Source organism: Malaya genurostris, chromosome 1 (genome assembly GCF_030247185.1).
Source record: "Malaya genurostris strain Urasoe2022 chromosome 1, Malgen_1.1, whole genome shotgun sequence".
Lineage (NCBI taxonomy): Eukaryota > Metazoa > Arthropoda > Insecta > Diptera > Culicidae > Malaya > Malaya genurostris.
Genome location: NC_080570.1, coordinates 34,876,086 through 34,891,911, shown reverse-complemented (window position 1 = coordinate 34,891,911; position 15,826 = coordinate 34,876,086). Strand labels below are relative to the sequence as shown.

The window sequence follows — 15,826 nt, the reverse complement described above, 5'->3', positions numbered from 1 at the left end:
TAAATTCAAACCGGCATACCAGCAAAGACTCAAAAATAGCAGGATGTTAACAGTAAAATAACCAAGAAAATGATACTTATTCTTGTGCAATAGGCCGTTAAAAAAACGACAGATAATTTGTTACCTCCCAATTGACTCCGAATGGAGTTTGATTTCTTAATGAATTCCGAATCAAATTCCTGACGAGTTGAATGGACGTCATCGTCGCACACGTACACCCCCTATCAATCAAACACAACGTTAGATCACGAATTGGCCGTTGTCATAAAAATGTGTTTGGAAAAGATGATCTAGATATAATTGTACAGCCAGTCTACACACGGCTAAGTGACTATATACTCCTATGGTGTATTGGTATTCGGTCGGATATCTCATCTGATTGTCATTTCTGATTACCATACATAAAGTGCGTGAAAGACGATTTGTGAAATAAAAGTTGATTTTTTTCTGCAGAAGGCATTAAGAATTGCATTTCAATAAATAGTGTTTGTGGTCGAGAATAGTTATTGTTATCTAGAATGTTGAAGTTCCCGAAAGTCGCGATCAACTTGTGGCTTTAATCACGAATGCATATTTCGGCGCTGCCAGCAAACATCAACAAACACTAATGACGTGGAGGAACATTTGTTAACAATAAATTCGTCAGCAGCTGAAATCCCGTATTTTTGTAGGAATAGTATTTAAATTTGTAATAGAAAATGTTCGAAATAAGTGACACACAAAGTGAGTACGGCGTTAAATTCTCTGCTTGTGACATGTACGAAACTAAAATTTTATTTACAGAGATCGGTGTTGGGTTGGCCGGTTTCGGAGTGGCCTTCCTATTTCTGGGTGTATTGCTACTGTTTGACAAAGGGCTGTTAGCTATCGGAAATGTAGGTTTTTCTTAGTCCCATTAGTTCTACGTTTCTCTCATCAACCCATTCCAGATTCTCTTCATCTGTGGACTGGCGTGCGTGATTGGACTGGAGCGAACCTTCCGGTTCTTTTTCCAGAGACATAAAGTTAAGGCATCGATCGCCTTTTTCGGTGGCATTATGATTGTCCTGCTCGGCTATCCGTTGATCGGCATGCTGATAGAAACCTACGGCTTTATATTACTGTTCAGCGGATTCTTCCCGGTTGCCATCAATTTTTTGCGAAGGGTTCCGGTGTTGGGCCGATTCCTGAACATGCCGGGAGTCAGCAAGGTAAAGACAAAAATCGAGTAGATAGAATAATTTGAGTTTTATAAAACACTACCGTTCATGGTTTTAGGTTGTTGACCGGCTGGCAGGAGACTCGAACCGAACAACGGTATGATAGCTTTTAAGGATGATAGGATCGTAAGACTATTCTTGTATAGGTAACGAACGAAATTCAAATCGTCTGACGTTAAAGGAACGTCTAACAAATCAATCGCAAGTTGCATTTCATTCAACGTGTCGATTTTGCTGTCCTCGAATTTGAATTGAACTTACCAAAACGGAACTGCTTAGCTCCCTCTGTAATTGTTTGGGGAAATTATACATCTGATAACGTCAGTTCCTCTCATATCTATTTATTTGTTATGGATTTCCTTTTTTTTTTTGTACAAACATTTCACCCGGAGCTGGAATGAAACAATCCCGCATGAACTAAATAAAGATTAGAAAAATATTTATTGTATGAATGTTCTTGAATTACGATTCATACTTATGATTAAAATTTGTACTGATTGTGAAAATTGTTTCGCTAAATTGTTTTATTGGTTAGAAAGAACTTCCTGTTTTTCATTCCGCATATTTTCGTTGTTCATGTCGGTTTTTGTTTGGCGGATTGAGTTTTTTCATCTGTAGTTATTGGACAGGAAGTTATCCGCCGAATTTCCAACTCCACGAGATGAACAATTATTTCGATATCTCTTCCTTTGTTAGCTAGGTATCTTCTATATATAAAAAACGAGTTGGCAAAAGTGTATGTGACGAGTGTTCTTTGGTATGCTTGAACCGATTTTCAAATATTTTCCTTTTTTCTTTGAAAGGTGACGTTTATGCGAAGATTTGAATTTGTTTGGTTAGCTATGTCTTTTTCGGTTGAGAAAACTGAAACTGACCCAGGGTAATTTTATCAAACGAACACTTTTCACTTTTTTTTGTGTTGGGTTCGCACTTTGCAACGGGGGTTTGAACAAAACTGAAAAAAACCAGGTTTGAAACTGATTTGATTTTCAGTTAAAACAAATAGTTTGACAGCAGCCAGGGTGGAAACTGGGTTAGGTTTGGCATCAAGCGAAAACGACATTAGTGTGTAGTATTTTCTGGGTCGCTTTTTTTTGCTCGTTTTCGTCAATACTGTTGTCATTTTATGACAAGAACAAGTGCGGAAAATACAAGAACAGAAATATGTATAGAAAGTATAGGAACAGGTGTGAAAAGTACAGCAATGGGTACAGAAAATGCAGAAAGTTTAGGAACCGGGACACATAGAGTACAGAAACAAGTACAGGTACAGAATGTACAGAAATTACAGCTGCAAGTACAGAAATAAGTACGAATAGTAAAGAAAAGTGTGCAGAAAGTACAGGAACAAGCACAGAAATAAGAGGAACAAGTACAAATAGTACAGGAACAAGTACAGAAACAAGAGAAGAAAGAACAGGAAAAAGTGCAGAAGTACGGGAACAAATACAGGACCAAGTGCAGAGGGCAAAGAAACAAGAACAGAAAGTGCAGGAACAAATTCAGAAAGTACAGGAACAAGTTTAAATAATACATAAGACGGATAGCAAAGAAACAAGTGCAGAAAATGCAGGAACAAATGCACAGAGCACAGCAACAAGTGAAGAAACAGGAACAAGTACAGAAAGTGCAGGAACAAACACAAAAGGCACAGAAACAAGCACAGATAGTACAGGAACAAGAGCATAAAGTAGAGGAAGAAGTGCACAAGGTACAGGAACAAGTGCAGAAAGTACATAAGAATAGAAAGTGCAGAAGCAGGTACAAAAATTACAAAAACAAGAATAGAAAGTTTAGCAACAGATTCAGAAAGTACAGTAATAAATACAGATAGCAAAGAAATTATACAGAAACGAGGACAGATAGTAAAGAAACAAGTGCATAATGTACAGGAACTAGCACAAAAAGTACAGATAGTACAGGAACAATTGCCGAAAGTACAGGAGCAAGTGTAGAAAGTACACGAGAAAGCTCAGAAAGTATAGGAACAATTACAAAAATCACAGAAACAAGTGCAGGAACTAATACAGACAGTACAGGAACAAATGCAGAATGTACTAGAACAAGTGCAGAAAGTACATGATAAAGTACAAAGAGTATAGATAGTGTAAGAACAAGTGCAGAAAGTATGTGAGCAGATGCAGATAGTACGGGAACAAGTACTGAAAGTACAGGAACAAGTGCAAAAAGTACAGAAACAAGTACAGAGTACAGAAACCTGTGCAAATAATACAGAAATAAGCACAGATAGTACAAATAAAAGTGCAGAAGTGCAGGAAAAAGTTCAGAAAGTACAGAAACAAGTGCAAATAATACAAAAATATGCGCATATACTAAAAATATAAGTGCAGAAAGTACAGAAACAAATACAAAAATTAGATATTACAGGAACAAGTGCAGAAAGTACAGTAACAAGTGCAGGAAGTACAGGAACAGAATGTACAAGAACATAAGTGCACAACACAAGCTCAGAAATTTCTACAGAAAAAAATAATACTTGACTATTTTGACTAGAAAATTTTAAGGCCAAGAAGTTTCCATTACACGCATTCCAATGATATGCCATTTGAATTCAAACGTCAATTTTTCATCCGTTCGACTTTTGCTGTTACCATCCATAAAACTCAAGGGCAATCGTTAGAAGAAATTTGTGGTGTGAATATGGAGCAATAATTTTTTTTTCACATGGACAATTGTATGCTGCCTGTCTGCATGTCGGCAAACCATGAAAAATGGTGTTTGTCATACAAAATCTTATATTAAAATTGATTTAAAATAGTTTTATTTAAATCTAATCTGATATTTTTCATTACGAATCGTTCAAGAGTCCTCTAGTACACGATAATTGCCACGATTTTTTTTGTTGATATAGTGACAATAACAATTCTGGTTGGATTTAACCAATGTTTGTTCTTTAAACAACACACATTTGTTTGGAACAACCACATTTTGTTTGATTCTGTGATTAGATTTTTTATCGGGACGTCACAACGGAACAATCCTTCATCCTTGATAGTTCAGCGGTACTGTTTACAAACAAGCTTAAAAAAATCGAAAAGCACATCTCAAACAATCATCTCTAAACTTCACAACTAGTCACTTTTATTTATTAAATCTCTGAAACGAACCGTATCGAATCGTTAACAAATGTTTTGAAATTTTATTTTAATTAATTCAACAGACACACAAAAAAACTGTTTACAAACAGTACCACTGAACTGTCAAAATGTGTTCATCTGATTGAGGTTAGCAGTGACGGTAAAAAACTAAATATTTTAGTTTGAAACAATTATTTTTTTAATTTGTGTCAAAGTAGGCGAAGTAAAAAAAACCCTGCCGATCTGTCGCATGACGTGCACTTAAAAAAACGTATCACATCATAGTTACGTGAAAAGTTATGTGGACATTGTCCATTCTACTTCTCACCTTTTTTTTCTGTGTTGTCATCTCAATCACATCGTTTGGCAAATGGAAACACAATCATTTTTGCTTTATAGCCTTTGAATGGGTGATATAAAAGAATGTTGAAAGCAAAGATTTTTTAGAAAAATTATACTCACGTTGCTCGCCATTTTAAATGTTCAATTTTCTACACTGTAAATTCACGTAGATTGTTTGATGTTTGGTCAATTCACGTAAATTGTATGTGATGATTCTATTCATTTCGTGGGATGTTCACTTAATAATCATATTCACGAGATTTCTCATCTGATTTTTTTTTAGTGTAGAAGATGGAGAATTCCAACTGTGTTTGTGTGGGGGAGATACGCATTGTTTTACCAGAGTTATTCAATTCGACACCAATAATTGTCCAGATAATACAATAACTTTGTTTGATCATAAAATCCGTTTTAATTTTTTTTTTCACTTCTAAAATTAGTTGCTAATACGGTTATTGTTACACATAGATTTTGAATGCTTTACGTAAAGAATCTAGCTAAAATATGATTTATTTTGTCCGTTTCAGGATGCATACTAATGACAAAATCACAAACGCTCATTCCATTCCAGTGCAAGCATGAATTGCCAGATGTAATTCCGTTAGAGTGTGGTAGATAGATTTGGACTCATTCAGCGGACATATGTACTTACGATTATGAATAAAGAAAAAAAAACAACTGTATGAGCAAGTAAAGGCGATTTCATGTTTCATTTTTCGATTTATTTATCTCAGTTTCGAAAGCTCTCTCGGGCTTTTCGGACTTAAGGTATTACGTTTCGTACATTCTGTTATCTGCTGCATCACTTTGGTAGTCACTGACTGTCTACAAATACATATGACACGTGTTTTTCCGAACACAACTGCTAATTTGATTTGTCACTTAACAAACCGGTCGAACGGTTAGAGAGAGATAGAATAATTATAACTGTAAAAAAAAAAACGGACCAAGAAAGGAAGGAGCAGTGCAAGGGAGGGCAGTTATGGAAAGAAACAAAAAACGCATTAAAAGCAAGGTGTACTGCGCATCCCGTGTTCGTGTTCGGGATTTACAGGACCTTTTTGATTTCGTCGTACAGTACCAGTACGAAAGCACCACCGGTACCACGGAGTACGTTGGAGAAGGCACCCTTGAAGAAGGCACCGCTGCCTTCCTGTCTGGCGATGGTGGCCCAGCAGTGCAGTGTGCTCTTGTAGATAATCTCGGACTTAGCACGGCCAGACTGCATCATCATGCGACGACGGACGGTATCGAATGGATACGACACAATACCGGCTACAGTCGTGACAACCTGGCGGGTAAGTAATTAATGGAAAGATTAACGATGGTTTCCAAGAAGATTTTTCAGTTGGCTGCAAAATAATTACCTGTGCGATGGCCCAGCTGACGTACCATGGAGTGGTCTTCGGGTTAGGCAGCATACCACGAGCGGTGTCATAGAAACCGAAGTAGGCGGCGCGGTAAATAATGATACCTGTTGACATTAAAGTACATTAAAGTAATCTGGCAACCTTAAGTTTCAATTTTCCTACCTTGAACAGATACACCGAAGCCTCGGTATAGACCAACAATACCGTCAGATTTGAAGATCTTTCCAAGGCAATCACCAAGACCCTTGAACTCACGTTCGCCGCCAGCCTTGCCGACATCAGCGGCTAGACTGTAGGAAAGAAGCGTACATTGATTGTTAGATAACTCATGGAATCCGGAACCGGAATCAGAACTTACCGGGTACGAGCGAAATCGAGTGGATATACGAAGCACAGCGAGGTGGCACCAGCCATACCACCGGAGGCCAGGTTACCGATGAAGTAACGGACGAACTGGGTGTTCTTGTCGACACCACCCAGGAAGACCTGCTTGTACTTATCCTTGAAGGCGAAGTTCAGGGCTTGCGTCGGGAAGTACCGGATAACGTTGGCCATGTTACCACGCCAGTACGCACCGATACCCTGCTCACGGGGAATACGCACGAAGCAATCGACCATGCCCTTGTACCGGTCGGCTTCGGCGATCTGCTTCGAGATATGCTGGACCTGCAGCAACAGTTTGACACGTTCAATGGGGGCCACAGCAGTCTTGGAGATGGCCGCCGAAATACCACCGGCGGCGAAATCCTTAATGAACGCAACGGGATCTGCTAGTCCTGGCATGTTGACTGCGGTTGGTTAGATGAGGTCCTGAAATTTAAGCTGAATGTTAGCGTATGATTTTGTACAGGTTTTCTACTGATTATTGAAATTTTTACTGCTTCCTTTACATGTTGAAACGAGTAAATTTACCCATGAGACTTTGCGAATACAGCTGTGAAATGAATACCGCGGAAAAGCTATCGCAGGAACTGTTCAAAATCAATAGCACAATGTCGCAAAATTGAATTATCGGAAGCGACATCTGCCAATGAAAAATGGAACCAAGAACAGGAAGGTTCTTCCGGAAGTTTTCATATCGGCAGTAGTGATTTGCAGATATCAAAAATAAAAGGAGACTCGTAGTAGAAGAAAATCGACTTCGAAATGATTACTACTATTTTTTTTGTGTAAACTACGATTATAATGGAAAATCTTCAGAAATGTGTGGAATTGGGTAATGTTAGGGTTTCTCGGACCAACATTTTTTCAATCAGAAGCCAGTGTAGTGTTGATTTCTCGAGTAGTATAATGTTTAGCCATCGAATACCATTTATTTTGGATACTCTATTTGTCATTCCCGGCCATTTGAAAAACGGTATTGATAAAAACGGGTAAATCCCTCATAGTAGAGATGGAAGAAAACTGTTTTCACTCTGAGGTGGTAATAATTATCTTAATTTATTGTGCGAAAACTAACGTTTGTTCAGAATGGAGCATTCGCCCTTATTCTGAATAACGTCGTATCGTTTTTTCCCTCGTATTTCATTTGTATTCCCCATAACACTAGCAAAATCAAAGGTAGCTATGATTCGATCGAAAAATCAATACGTCGTTATTCAGAATAAGGGCGATTGCTCCATTCTGAACAAACGTTAGTTTTCGCACAATAAATTAAGATCATTATTACCACCTCAGAGTGAAAACAGTTTTCTTCCATCTCTACTATGAGGGATTTAGCCGTTTTTATCAGACATCGGTAAACGGTGAAGTAATTGAAAATATTTCCACCGATTTGACAGCTCTTGCTGAAAGTATTCATCTTTGAATAGGCAGCGCCTCTACATTTCATTTTAGCGTCATTGTGTCTAATAAAGAAATAAGTTCTCAGCCTGTCAAATGAGCCGTTTACCAGATAAACTGTCCGAGTTTTGGTTCCGGAATTGCTATGATTTCCATATGGATTCCGAATCAGATGGTACCATCGGTTGTTGCACCTGGGTTGGAATTCATTTGTAAATCATAATCAAATATCATATCAAAGTTCTTATCATATATTTAAATTTTCTAAAAGGTTACCACGGTAATTATTGTTCGAATTGATCGTGTCTAGAAAAACGAATATATCATCCAAAATAGCTTAAATATTTTCCAAGAACAGAGAGGTAGAAAAAATTCCGAGTGATATATTTTCATATTCAAATGAATTTCCATTGGTTTTGTTCATTTGCATACACGCATAAAAATATCTCAAAATGAAATAAATTCCGAATAATTTTAATGACTTTTTCGTTGATATATTCACTATAACAATTCTGGTTTGATTCAACCGATGATTGTTTGGTTTGAAAGAAAAACTGTTTTCTTCGTTTGACAGACAATTAACCGTGTGTTGTTTTAAAACACCAGAATTTTTCTGCGTGTACTACTGAGCCAGTCTTTTGCAGAAATACGCTGGTACGAAGCTTCCAGATTTCCCCCTTCAAATCAGGGCCAGCATGGCGTTTTCGTTACCTTGGCAGCCATGGGTACCAGACGGCTGCTACATTGAAAAACATTGTCGAGCTTTCTATGAGGATTCCAAAATTAGGTAGGAAAAAAAATCTGGGTGCCACCCAAATTTTAGGTAAATAATCGATTACTCATTTTAAGTCCGTTATCTACTCAAACTTTGGTTTGATCGTAGAAAATAGGTAGCGAGCATTGCCAAAATTGCCATGACAACACTTTGAGCAATATTCCATTTACCTATGTCGTTTGTCATTGAAAAACACTTGTGGCGTGGATTGCTCTGATTTTGCACTTTCTAGCAGAAATGCAACATTCTAACGGTGTTTCATTGCCAATTCTGCTCGAGAGTGCAAAACCAGAGCAATCTACGGCACCAGTGTTTTTCAATGAAAAACGTCACTAAATATTGAGGTTGCCACTCGTTAGTCTGGTTTATGTAGTACGCTAATTACCTAAAAAAGCACTTTAGTTTAGGTAGTGGCTGGTTAGAGTGCAGGATCGATTCAATAACGGCTGTCCATGCCAAAATGACATAGAACATTCGCCCGACCTCTAGTAAATCCCTCTAGGTCGAACATACGACAGCTGGCTTGTAAGACCAGCGCTCTAAGCATTGAACCACATTTAGGGTAACAGAGGTATTTCGGCCCACTTTGGGATTGATTTTAGTTGAGCCCACTTTGTAAAAATATCCACCAAATGTTGTAATGTCTTTGAAAGCCCCTTCCACAATAGGTAATTCAATGTGATTAGCTTCAAATTGATGAAACATGAGTTACTTAACATCGATTAAATCCTTAAAGTTTGTTAGGTGTTGCTAATTGCAACTTTCAAGCGAGTCTGAGTCTTATGAAATCGATTCATCTCCGAGAAATGTTACATATGTTATTACATTTCTCGAACCAAAAATGTTCGCCTTAACTCTTTCAAATTTGATCAACATTGTAAGTTTTCAAATAAGACTAAGTTTATTGAAATTCGTTGAGTTATCTTCAAGAAAATTTATGTTACCGATGCAAAATGTGCGGTTAGTCGGTTACGTCACTTATATTGTTATATCTCCGGAACCGGGATGTCAGCCATATGATCTTTGAACTTGATCAATTATCCAACAGTAACTTTCAAACGAACCTAGGCGTGTTTAAATCGGTAAGACATCTCTGAGAAAATTGAACGTTAAAAACAACGCGTTTTGTCGATTACGTCACTTATACCATTATATCTTCAGGACCGGAAGTGACAGCCATTTAATCTTCGAACTTAATCAATGGTTGAATAGTGGCATTTAAACGAACCTAAGCTTGTTGAAACCGGTTTAGCCATCACCGAGAAAATTGAGCGGTGAAAAATTCGTTGAAAAATTGCACACACATTCACAGACTCAGGCATTTTCCAATCTCGCCGAGCAAAATCAAATGGTATATTATGATCAAAAATGAACCGGAATTTTCATTTTAAAATTCCCGCGCTCGTCCAATCGGTAAACTTTTATTCTCTCAACGTTGGCAACACTTTTATACTCATTCTGTCAAATTTTGACGCATATCGTACGATTAGTTTTTGTTTGGCGTCTATACAAAGAAGTTGAAAAATTTTCGTGTGGCGATTTTTATAATGGATGAAAATTTAAAACAACGTGCGTGCATCAAATTTTGTGTTGCAAATGGATTCAAGTGATCCGAAACGTTGAAAATGTTAGAAAAGGCCTTTGGTGAATCGTGTCTAGGAAAAACACAGGCATATGAGTGGTATAAACGCTTCAAAGGTGGTCGTACAAGCTTGGATCATGATGAGATCCCTGGCCGCCCAACAACATCTGTTACTGTAGAAAACATTGAATCGGCGAAACAAATCGTGTTGCAAAATCGTTCTGTACCGATTAGAGAGATTGCTGTGTTGTTGGGCATCTCTTATGGATCAGCCGAACACGTTTTAACTGATGTTTTGGGTTTGAAACGCGTCGCTTGTCGGCCAAAAAAGCTGAATTTCATTCAAAAACAGCGTCGTCGTGGTTGTGTCGCAGTTTTTGGCCAAAAACTCAACCAATATCATCAACCAAGCACCGTACTCTCCAGATATGGCCCCGTGTGACTTTTTCCTTTTCTCCAGACTCAAATTGCCATTGCGGGGAACGCGTTTTGAGACCATAGAGACCATAAAAGCGAATTCGCTGCGTGAACTAAATGCCATACCTTCGGCGGCCTATAAAACTTGTATGGAAAATTGGATCAAGCGTTGGCATGCATGTATTGCCGCAGGAGGAGAATACTTTGAAGGCGATAATAAAAAAAATTGTTAAAAATTGAAATTTTGCGTTTTTTAATAAAATTCCGGTTTTTTGTGATCATAAGGTATAAACCTTCAAAAGTCTTTCTTCTATCAGTTCTATTACCTTTCTATATAGAAAAATAAAACACAGACTAACAGACAGGACACTCAAATTAGATTCTTCAATCATTTTAACGGTCATTTTGAATATTCCTTTATTTGGGACAGTACTCACATGTGTCATGATGGCGCCACGTTACCCTATCAAAAACATCCTGTCTGTCATCTAGACTGTGTTTATTTTTTTCATTTACCAACAGAGTTGCCATTCATACAGAATAACCTGTAATGTTTTGATTTGTATACGTCCATGCGAATTTCATGCAGGATACAGATTTAATACATATTGCCAAAACTATATACATAATTTTGCCTACTTCTCATCCTCCAACGCAATACAAAATTGAACTCGCTTTGTTACAATATTTACTTGCTTCTGGTCTGCCGCCACTTAATTTCGGGTGAAAACTACCAACACAATAAAAAATAGTCTAGATGAACAACGTTGAGTCAAATAAATGGTTACCTTCCAACGTCGCGAAAAAGTTAAATATATTATCAACATAATCCAATAATTTATTGACGATTTATTTTCAAATATTTTGATGAAATCAGGCATCCCTGCAAGCAGCTGATCGGTGTTGACAAACGAGGGGAAACCAACTAGTAAAAAAAACTTTTTCATAACACAAGGGGTGTACAGATAGTAAATAGTTCGCGCAGTACAATATAGGTGGAACTAGTGCATCACGAAAAATTATTTTTATAAGAAATTACTCATACTGTCATGTCTGTTAGTCTGTGGATAAAAAGCGGCAATTCAGCTTGCGTTTTATGACAGCGGCCAGAATCCTGTCAGGTTTCTGCTGACTGTCAGAATTTCTTCCAACAAACTGAATATAAAATCACCGAAATAGCTACAAAAAATCAATCAGAGCACCGGTCAAAAGGAAACGGTTTTGAATCACTTTTTTGGGCTCCCCATTTAAAAGAAAGAAGAATGAGTTTGTACATGTCTTCATTTTGCGTGCAAGGAATTCAAATTTTGAGTTGAACTATCTCAAATTTTGAAAAAAATATTTCTTTCTTATTTTGAGTAAAAATATTCAAATTATGACAGTATACAAGTGGTTACTCAAGTTTAGAGTACGTGCCCTTTTTATGAATTTGAGTGGTATGTAACTCAATTTTGAGTTATGTTCAATGAGAGTGTACATTTCTATAGTTGGATATTCGCTAGTTGAAGTAAGATACACTGAGGTCTTTTTTTATGCGGTCTTTTTTTATGCGGTTTTTTTTACGCGACTTTTTTTATGCGAATTTTCAGAGTTATGCGGTTTTTTTTTATGCGAAGTTTCAGAGTTATGCGGTTTTTTTTAATGCGAATTTTCAGAGTTATGCGGTTTTTTTATGCGGTTTTTTTTTATGCGGTACGTAAATTCGCATAAAAAAAGACCTCAGTGTACTATTAAATAGCACTGTTATTTCAGAATCTATCGTGGACAGTAAAGGAAAAAAAAAGTGCACTCGATTTTCGCAGAGATCGCATAACCGATTTCCATCAATTCGGACTTAGATAAAAAGCCCTTTAGTCCCTGGGCTCACTATTGAATTTCATCGGGAATTTTCTCAACTAGCGCTCAATCAAGCTTGGATTCAATAATCCCGCAGAACCCTATCGATTTCCATCCGGATACGACTTCCGGCTCCGGAATTGCGGGCCAATAAGTATTAAAAATGATAAAAGAGCATGTTTTTATACATGACTCTGAAAAATTGAGAAAAATTCTTTCAACTAGCCATATAATTCTTCAATTGAACAGGTTTGGTTAATTGATGAGCAAATACTTTGATTTTTGTAATACCGGAACTTCGTTCCCGGTTTCGAAAGTAACGGAAAAAGTGTCCGGATCTGGATGCGGAAATACAGGGTTGAGTGTGTAGGAAATTTCATTCCGTCATTTCGAGCGATAATGCAAAAAAAATCTTCTAAACTTGGCTCAAAACTGTTTCAATTTGTAGGTTATGTTAGTATCTAGCCAAATGAATCGATTTCAGCTATACCGGTTCCCTGTTCCCGGTTCCGGAAGTACCGAAAACAGTGGTCGAAAACTCAAGAACGGAACTCTTTATTTTCTCAGAGACGGCTGAGAAGATTTTTACAACTTTAAACTAAAATGGTTTTACGGTCTCATTGATTGCTATTGACTTTTGTTCTTATCCGACTTCCGGTTTCGGAACAACAGTGTGATATGTGGTTAAAATTTTAAACCGCCATGTTGAGCGAAAATGAAAACAGAACGAAGAATTCCTATATACATGACTCAAAACTGTTTATAAATTGGAAACTTTTTTGTTCTTGTTCAAGATTCAAAGAAAAGTTTTTTCTATCAAGAATCCCTTAGTAATATTTATGAAAACATGTATTATATGAGAAAGGCATCTTTAGGCACTAGATGAATTAAAACTGTAGAGAAGTAGAATAGTTCAAATTTCCGTAGATTTTCGCAGATTTTTTCTGCGGATCCGTAGAAAATATCGGAATCTGTAGATCTATGAAGATTTCTATTTATCTGATAATTTAAATCAGTTTTAAACCTAATTCACTCCCGTTGCTGAAGGGCGGACCCATCTCAGTTTCGCTAAAATTATTCGTTTGAAGAAACTACCCGAGATCAGTTCCAAGTTTCTTCAAACGAAAAAGAAATAAAAGTTGTGAAAAATGGAAACTGAAAGAAGGAAATTAGTTTAAGTTTATGTTCGGTAATTTTCTTGACGAAAACTGATGGCAATCATTAGAAATAAACGATGTTTCGATACATGAATGTTTACAGAATTCTGTAAATAGATATGCAACGAACTGTGCGGTAAACATTATGCCAACATTAACTTCCAATTACCGAGCTTCGGTAAAAACTGATTTTCGTGAAAACTAGCTGTCAAACAGTTATTAAAATTTTCAGAAAGTGTTTTTTAATTTACCAAACGAAAAAAAAAATCTTGAGGGTTACGTCGAATGAATTGAGGTTAATGTGCTTAGTTTTTAAAAACATTAGTATTACTCAAAGCTATTTGTCAACACAAATCGTTCGGGGATAATTTCTATGACATGACGTCACATTTTTTCTCAACTTTTACCGGCTGCAACTGATTTTTTTTTTCTTTTTTTCGGAGATCTATATTGCCAATGAAATTATAATTCTTCGCTCGTTTCCGTGAAAATAATCCAAAATCCGAAAAACTCAATAGCAAGTTGAAAATTTGTGTTGTTTTGTGAAATCCGAAAGTTTACTTAAATCCAGAATTTCAATAAAAAAAAACAAAAACGAAAAAAATGCCGAACTATTCTTTAGATTATTCCATTTGGTTTACAAAACGGCTAAGTAGTTGTTTGACAGTTCAATAAAATTTTTATTAGCGAATTCAATTCAATTGCCGAACTGATTACCAAACGTTCAGCTGTTGAAAATTCAGAATCATTAAATCTTCCTCGTGAAGCAACTGCATTTCCAGTTTATGGCAACTAGAAAACTGATTTAAACGGCCAATTGCATCAATGCATGCTTGGATATTGTAGAATAAAACGATTGCATAAAAAGTTCCAATTCTTGCTTCGAAGATTAATTGAGATTCCTCGGGCTGTACAATATTTGAAAATATCTAGGTGAATGTTAAAAAAAAAACGTTCATTCAGCATCTGTTTCGACAGCAATTTACTTCACCTTACAAGTTCTACAAAGTACTCGATCAAATTTCACAATAGCGCGGGATAAAATTTCACCTTGTTTTTATCACTTTTCAGTATTTGAATTTTGTAAAGTGGTCAATTTATATCACGTCGTCGTTGAAATTCATCACAAGAGTCCAAACGATCGATTGGTACTGAGCTGCACAACTTTCTATTGTCCTATTGTTTTACTCGTGGAACAGAATTCGATTAGATAAGAAGTAGGATTGTCTTAACTTGTAACCGCTTCCGCATGTTCCGAATTACCTCACGATCCTTGTGATAATTGGGATTCGAGATCAACAAATTATGCAACCGTTAATCTGCGACTGATTGTTATGCAAGTAAGGCGCTATGAAAATATTTTCCATTGTGTCTGTTGTCGCTCAGCAGATTTAGACGGAACTTCTTTCATTATTTCTAGGATTTATAGGTGATCGCCAGTAGTAAAACACCATTTTTCATCTTATTTTAGTTGATTTTGTTCCGTGAATTATCATGGATTATTTTGCGTAATTGTTGCATTTCCAAGACTGTTTTTCACTTCTTACGTAACTGCAGTGAATGCACTCCGCTGGTGAGTGCAGTATTTTCCCTCTATTCTTAACAGATATACCTATTCTACGCACGACACACTGCAATTAGCACGCGGCTTACCTAATTGAAACGGCTTATCAGCTAAGATGTTGCGTCGTGTTGTCACACACTAGTTGATATCTCGATTAGGCAGATTATCCCGCCTGTTGTTCTGTGAAGGCAGCGTTGGTTCGATCTTTACTCGAGGATCGCGACACTGTAAGTAACCAGTGCTTTAAGATGCATCGACGGGGTAGTTTAGTTTAGTTTAGTCGGCAGGGTTGGCACAGTTTTCTCACGACCTTCGCCTCGTTTTCCCACGATCAATCATCCTTCCCTGTAGTGCGCCGAAGCTGTGAGAGGATACCGAAGACTTTCACGATCACGATCAACCCTCCCGTTGGGATGTCGTGTAGGATCGCACAGCGAAAAGTGCATCTCGTGCGTCGTCTACCGTCGACGGAATCATATGACTTTTCGCGGTCAACCATGGTGAGATCAGCTGTAGTTCTCCCGGTTAGTTTGTGTCAGGGTTACCCGTGAGGACGGTGTTGTAGTTTAAAGTGGCAAGTTCCTACGGAAGAGTTTTGTTTTGGAACGATACTCAAATTGATTTCCGATTTTCATTTCATTTCTGATTCTACCTATTCTAGGTGAAATATATGCTAAACTCACTATCATTCAATTCACCACGCA

General features: G+C 37.2%; 2 protein-coding genes across 2 annotated transcripts; one reads left to right on the top strand and one right to left on the bottom strand.

Moving 5' to 3' along the window:
* The first annotated feature begins 357 nt into the window (after positions 1-357).
* LOC131436513 (vesicle transport protein GOT1B) lies at positions 358-5,764 on the top strand. The gene is made up of 5 exons (XM_058605259.1): positions 358-723; positions 784-875; positions 930-1,190; positions 1,258-1,296; positions 5,167-5,764. The coding sequence occupies exons 1-5, from the start codon at positions 699-701 to the stop codon at positions 5,176-5,178; spliced, it is 429 nt and encodes a 142-aa protein (XP_058461242.1). The 5' UTR covers positions 358-698; the 3' UTR covers positions 5,179-5,764.
* LOC131436504 (ADP,ATP carrier protein 2) lies at positions 5,340-15,373 on the bottom strand. The gene is made up of 5 exons (XM_058605249.1): positions 15,212-15,373; positions 6,368-6,819; positions 6,172-6,299; positions 6,007-6,113; positions 5,340-5,930 (listed from the first exon to the last, which is right to left on the bottom strand). The coding sequence occupies exons 2-5, from the start codon at positions 6,790-6,792 to the stop codon at positions 5,688-5,690; spliced, it is 903 nt and encodes a 300-aa protein (XP_058461232.1). The 5' UTR covers positions 6,793-6,819; positions 15,212-15,373; the 3' UTR covers positions 5,340-5,687.
* Between the last annotated feature and the right edge of the window lie 453 nt (positions 15,374-15,826).

Coding starts and splice junctions, on each gene's coding strand:
- LOC131436504 (XM_058605249.1), bottom strand. CDS start 6,792: ATGCCAGGACTAGCAGATCCCGTTGCGTTCATTAAGGATTTCGCCGCC. Junction 6,300..6,367: donor CTCGATTTCGCTCGTACCCG/GTAAGTTCTGAT, acceptor TCTTTCCTACAG/TCTAGCCGCTGATGTCGGCA. Junction 6,114..6,171: donor CTTCGGTGTATCTGTTCAAG/GTAGGAAAATTG, acceptor TAATGTCAACAG/GTATCATTATTTACCGCGCC.
- LOC131436513 (XM_058605259.1), top strand. CDS start 699: ATGTTCGAAATAAGTGACACACAAA. Junction 876..929: donor GGCTGTTAGCTATCGGAAAT/GTAGGTTTTTCT, acceptor AACCCATTCCAG/ATTCTCTTCATCTGTGGACT. Junction 1,191..1,257: donor ACATGCCGGGAGTCAGCAAG/GTAAAGACAAAA, acceptor TCATGGTTTTAG/GTTGTTGACCGGCTGGCAGG.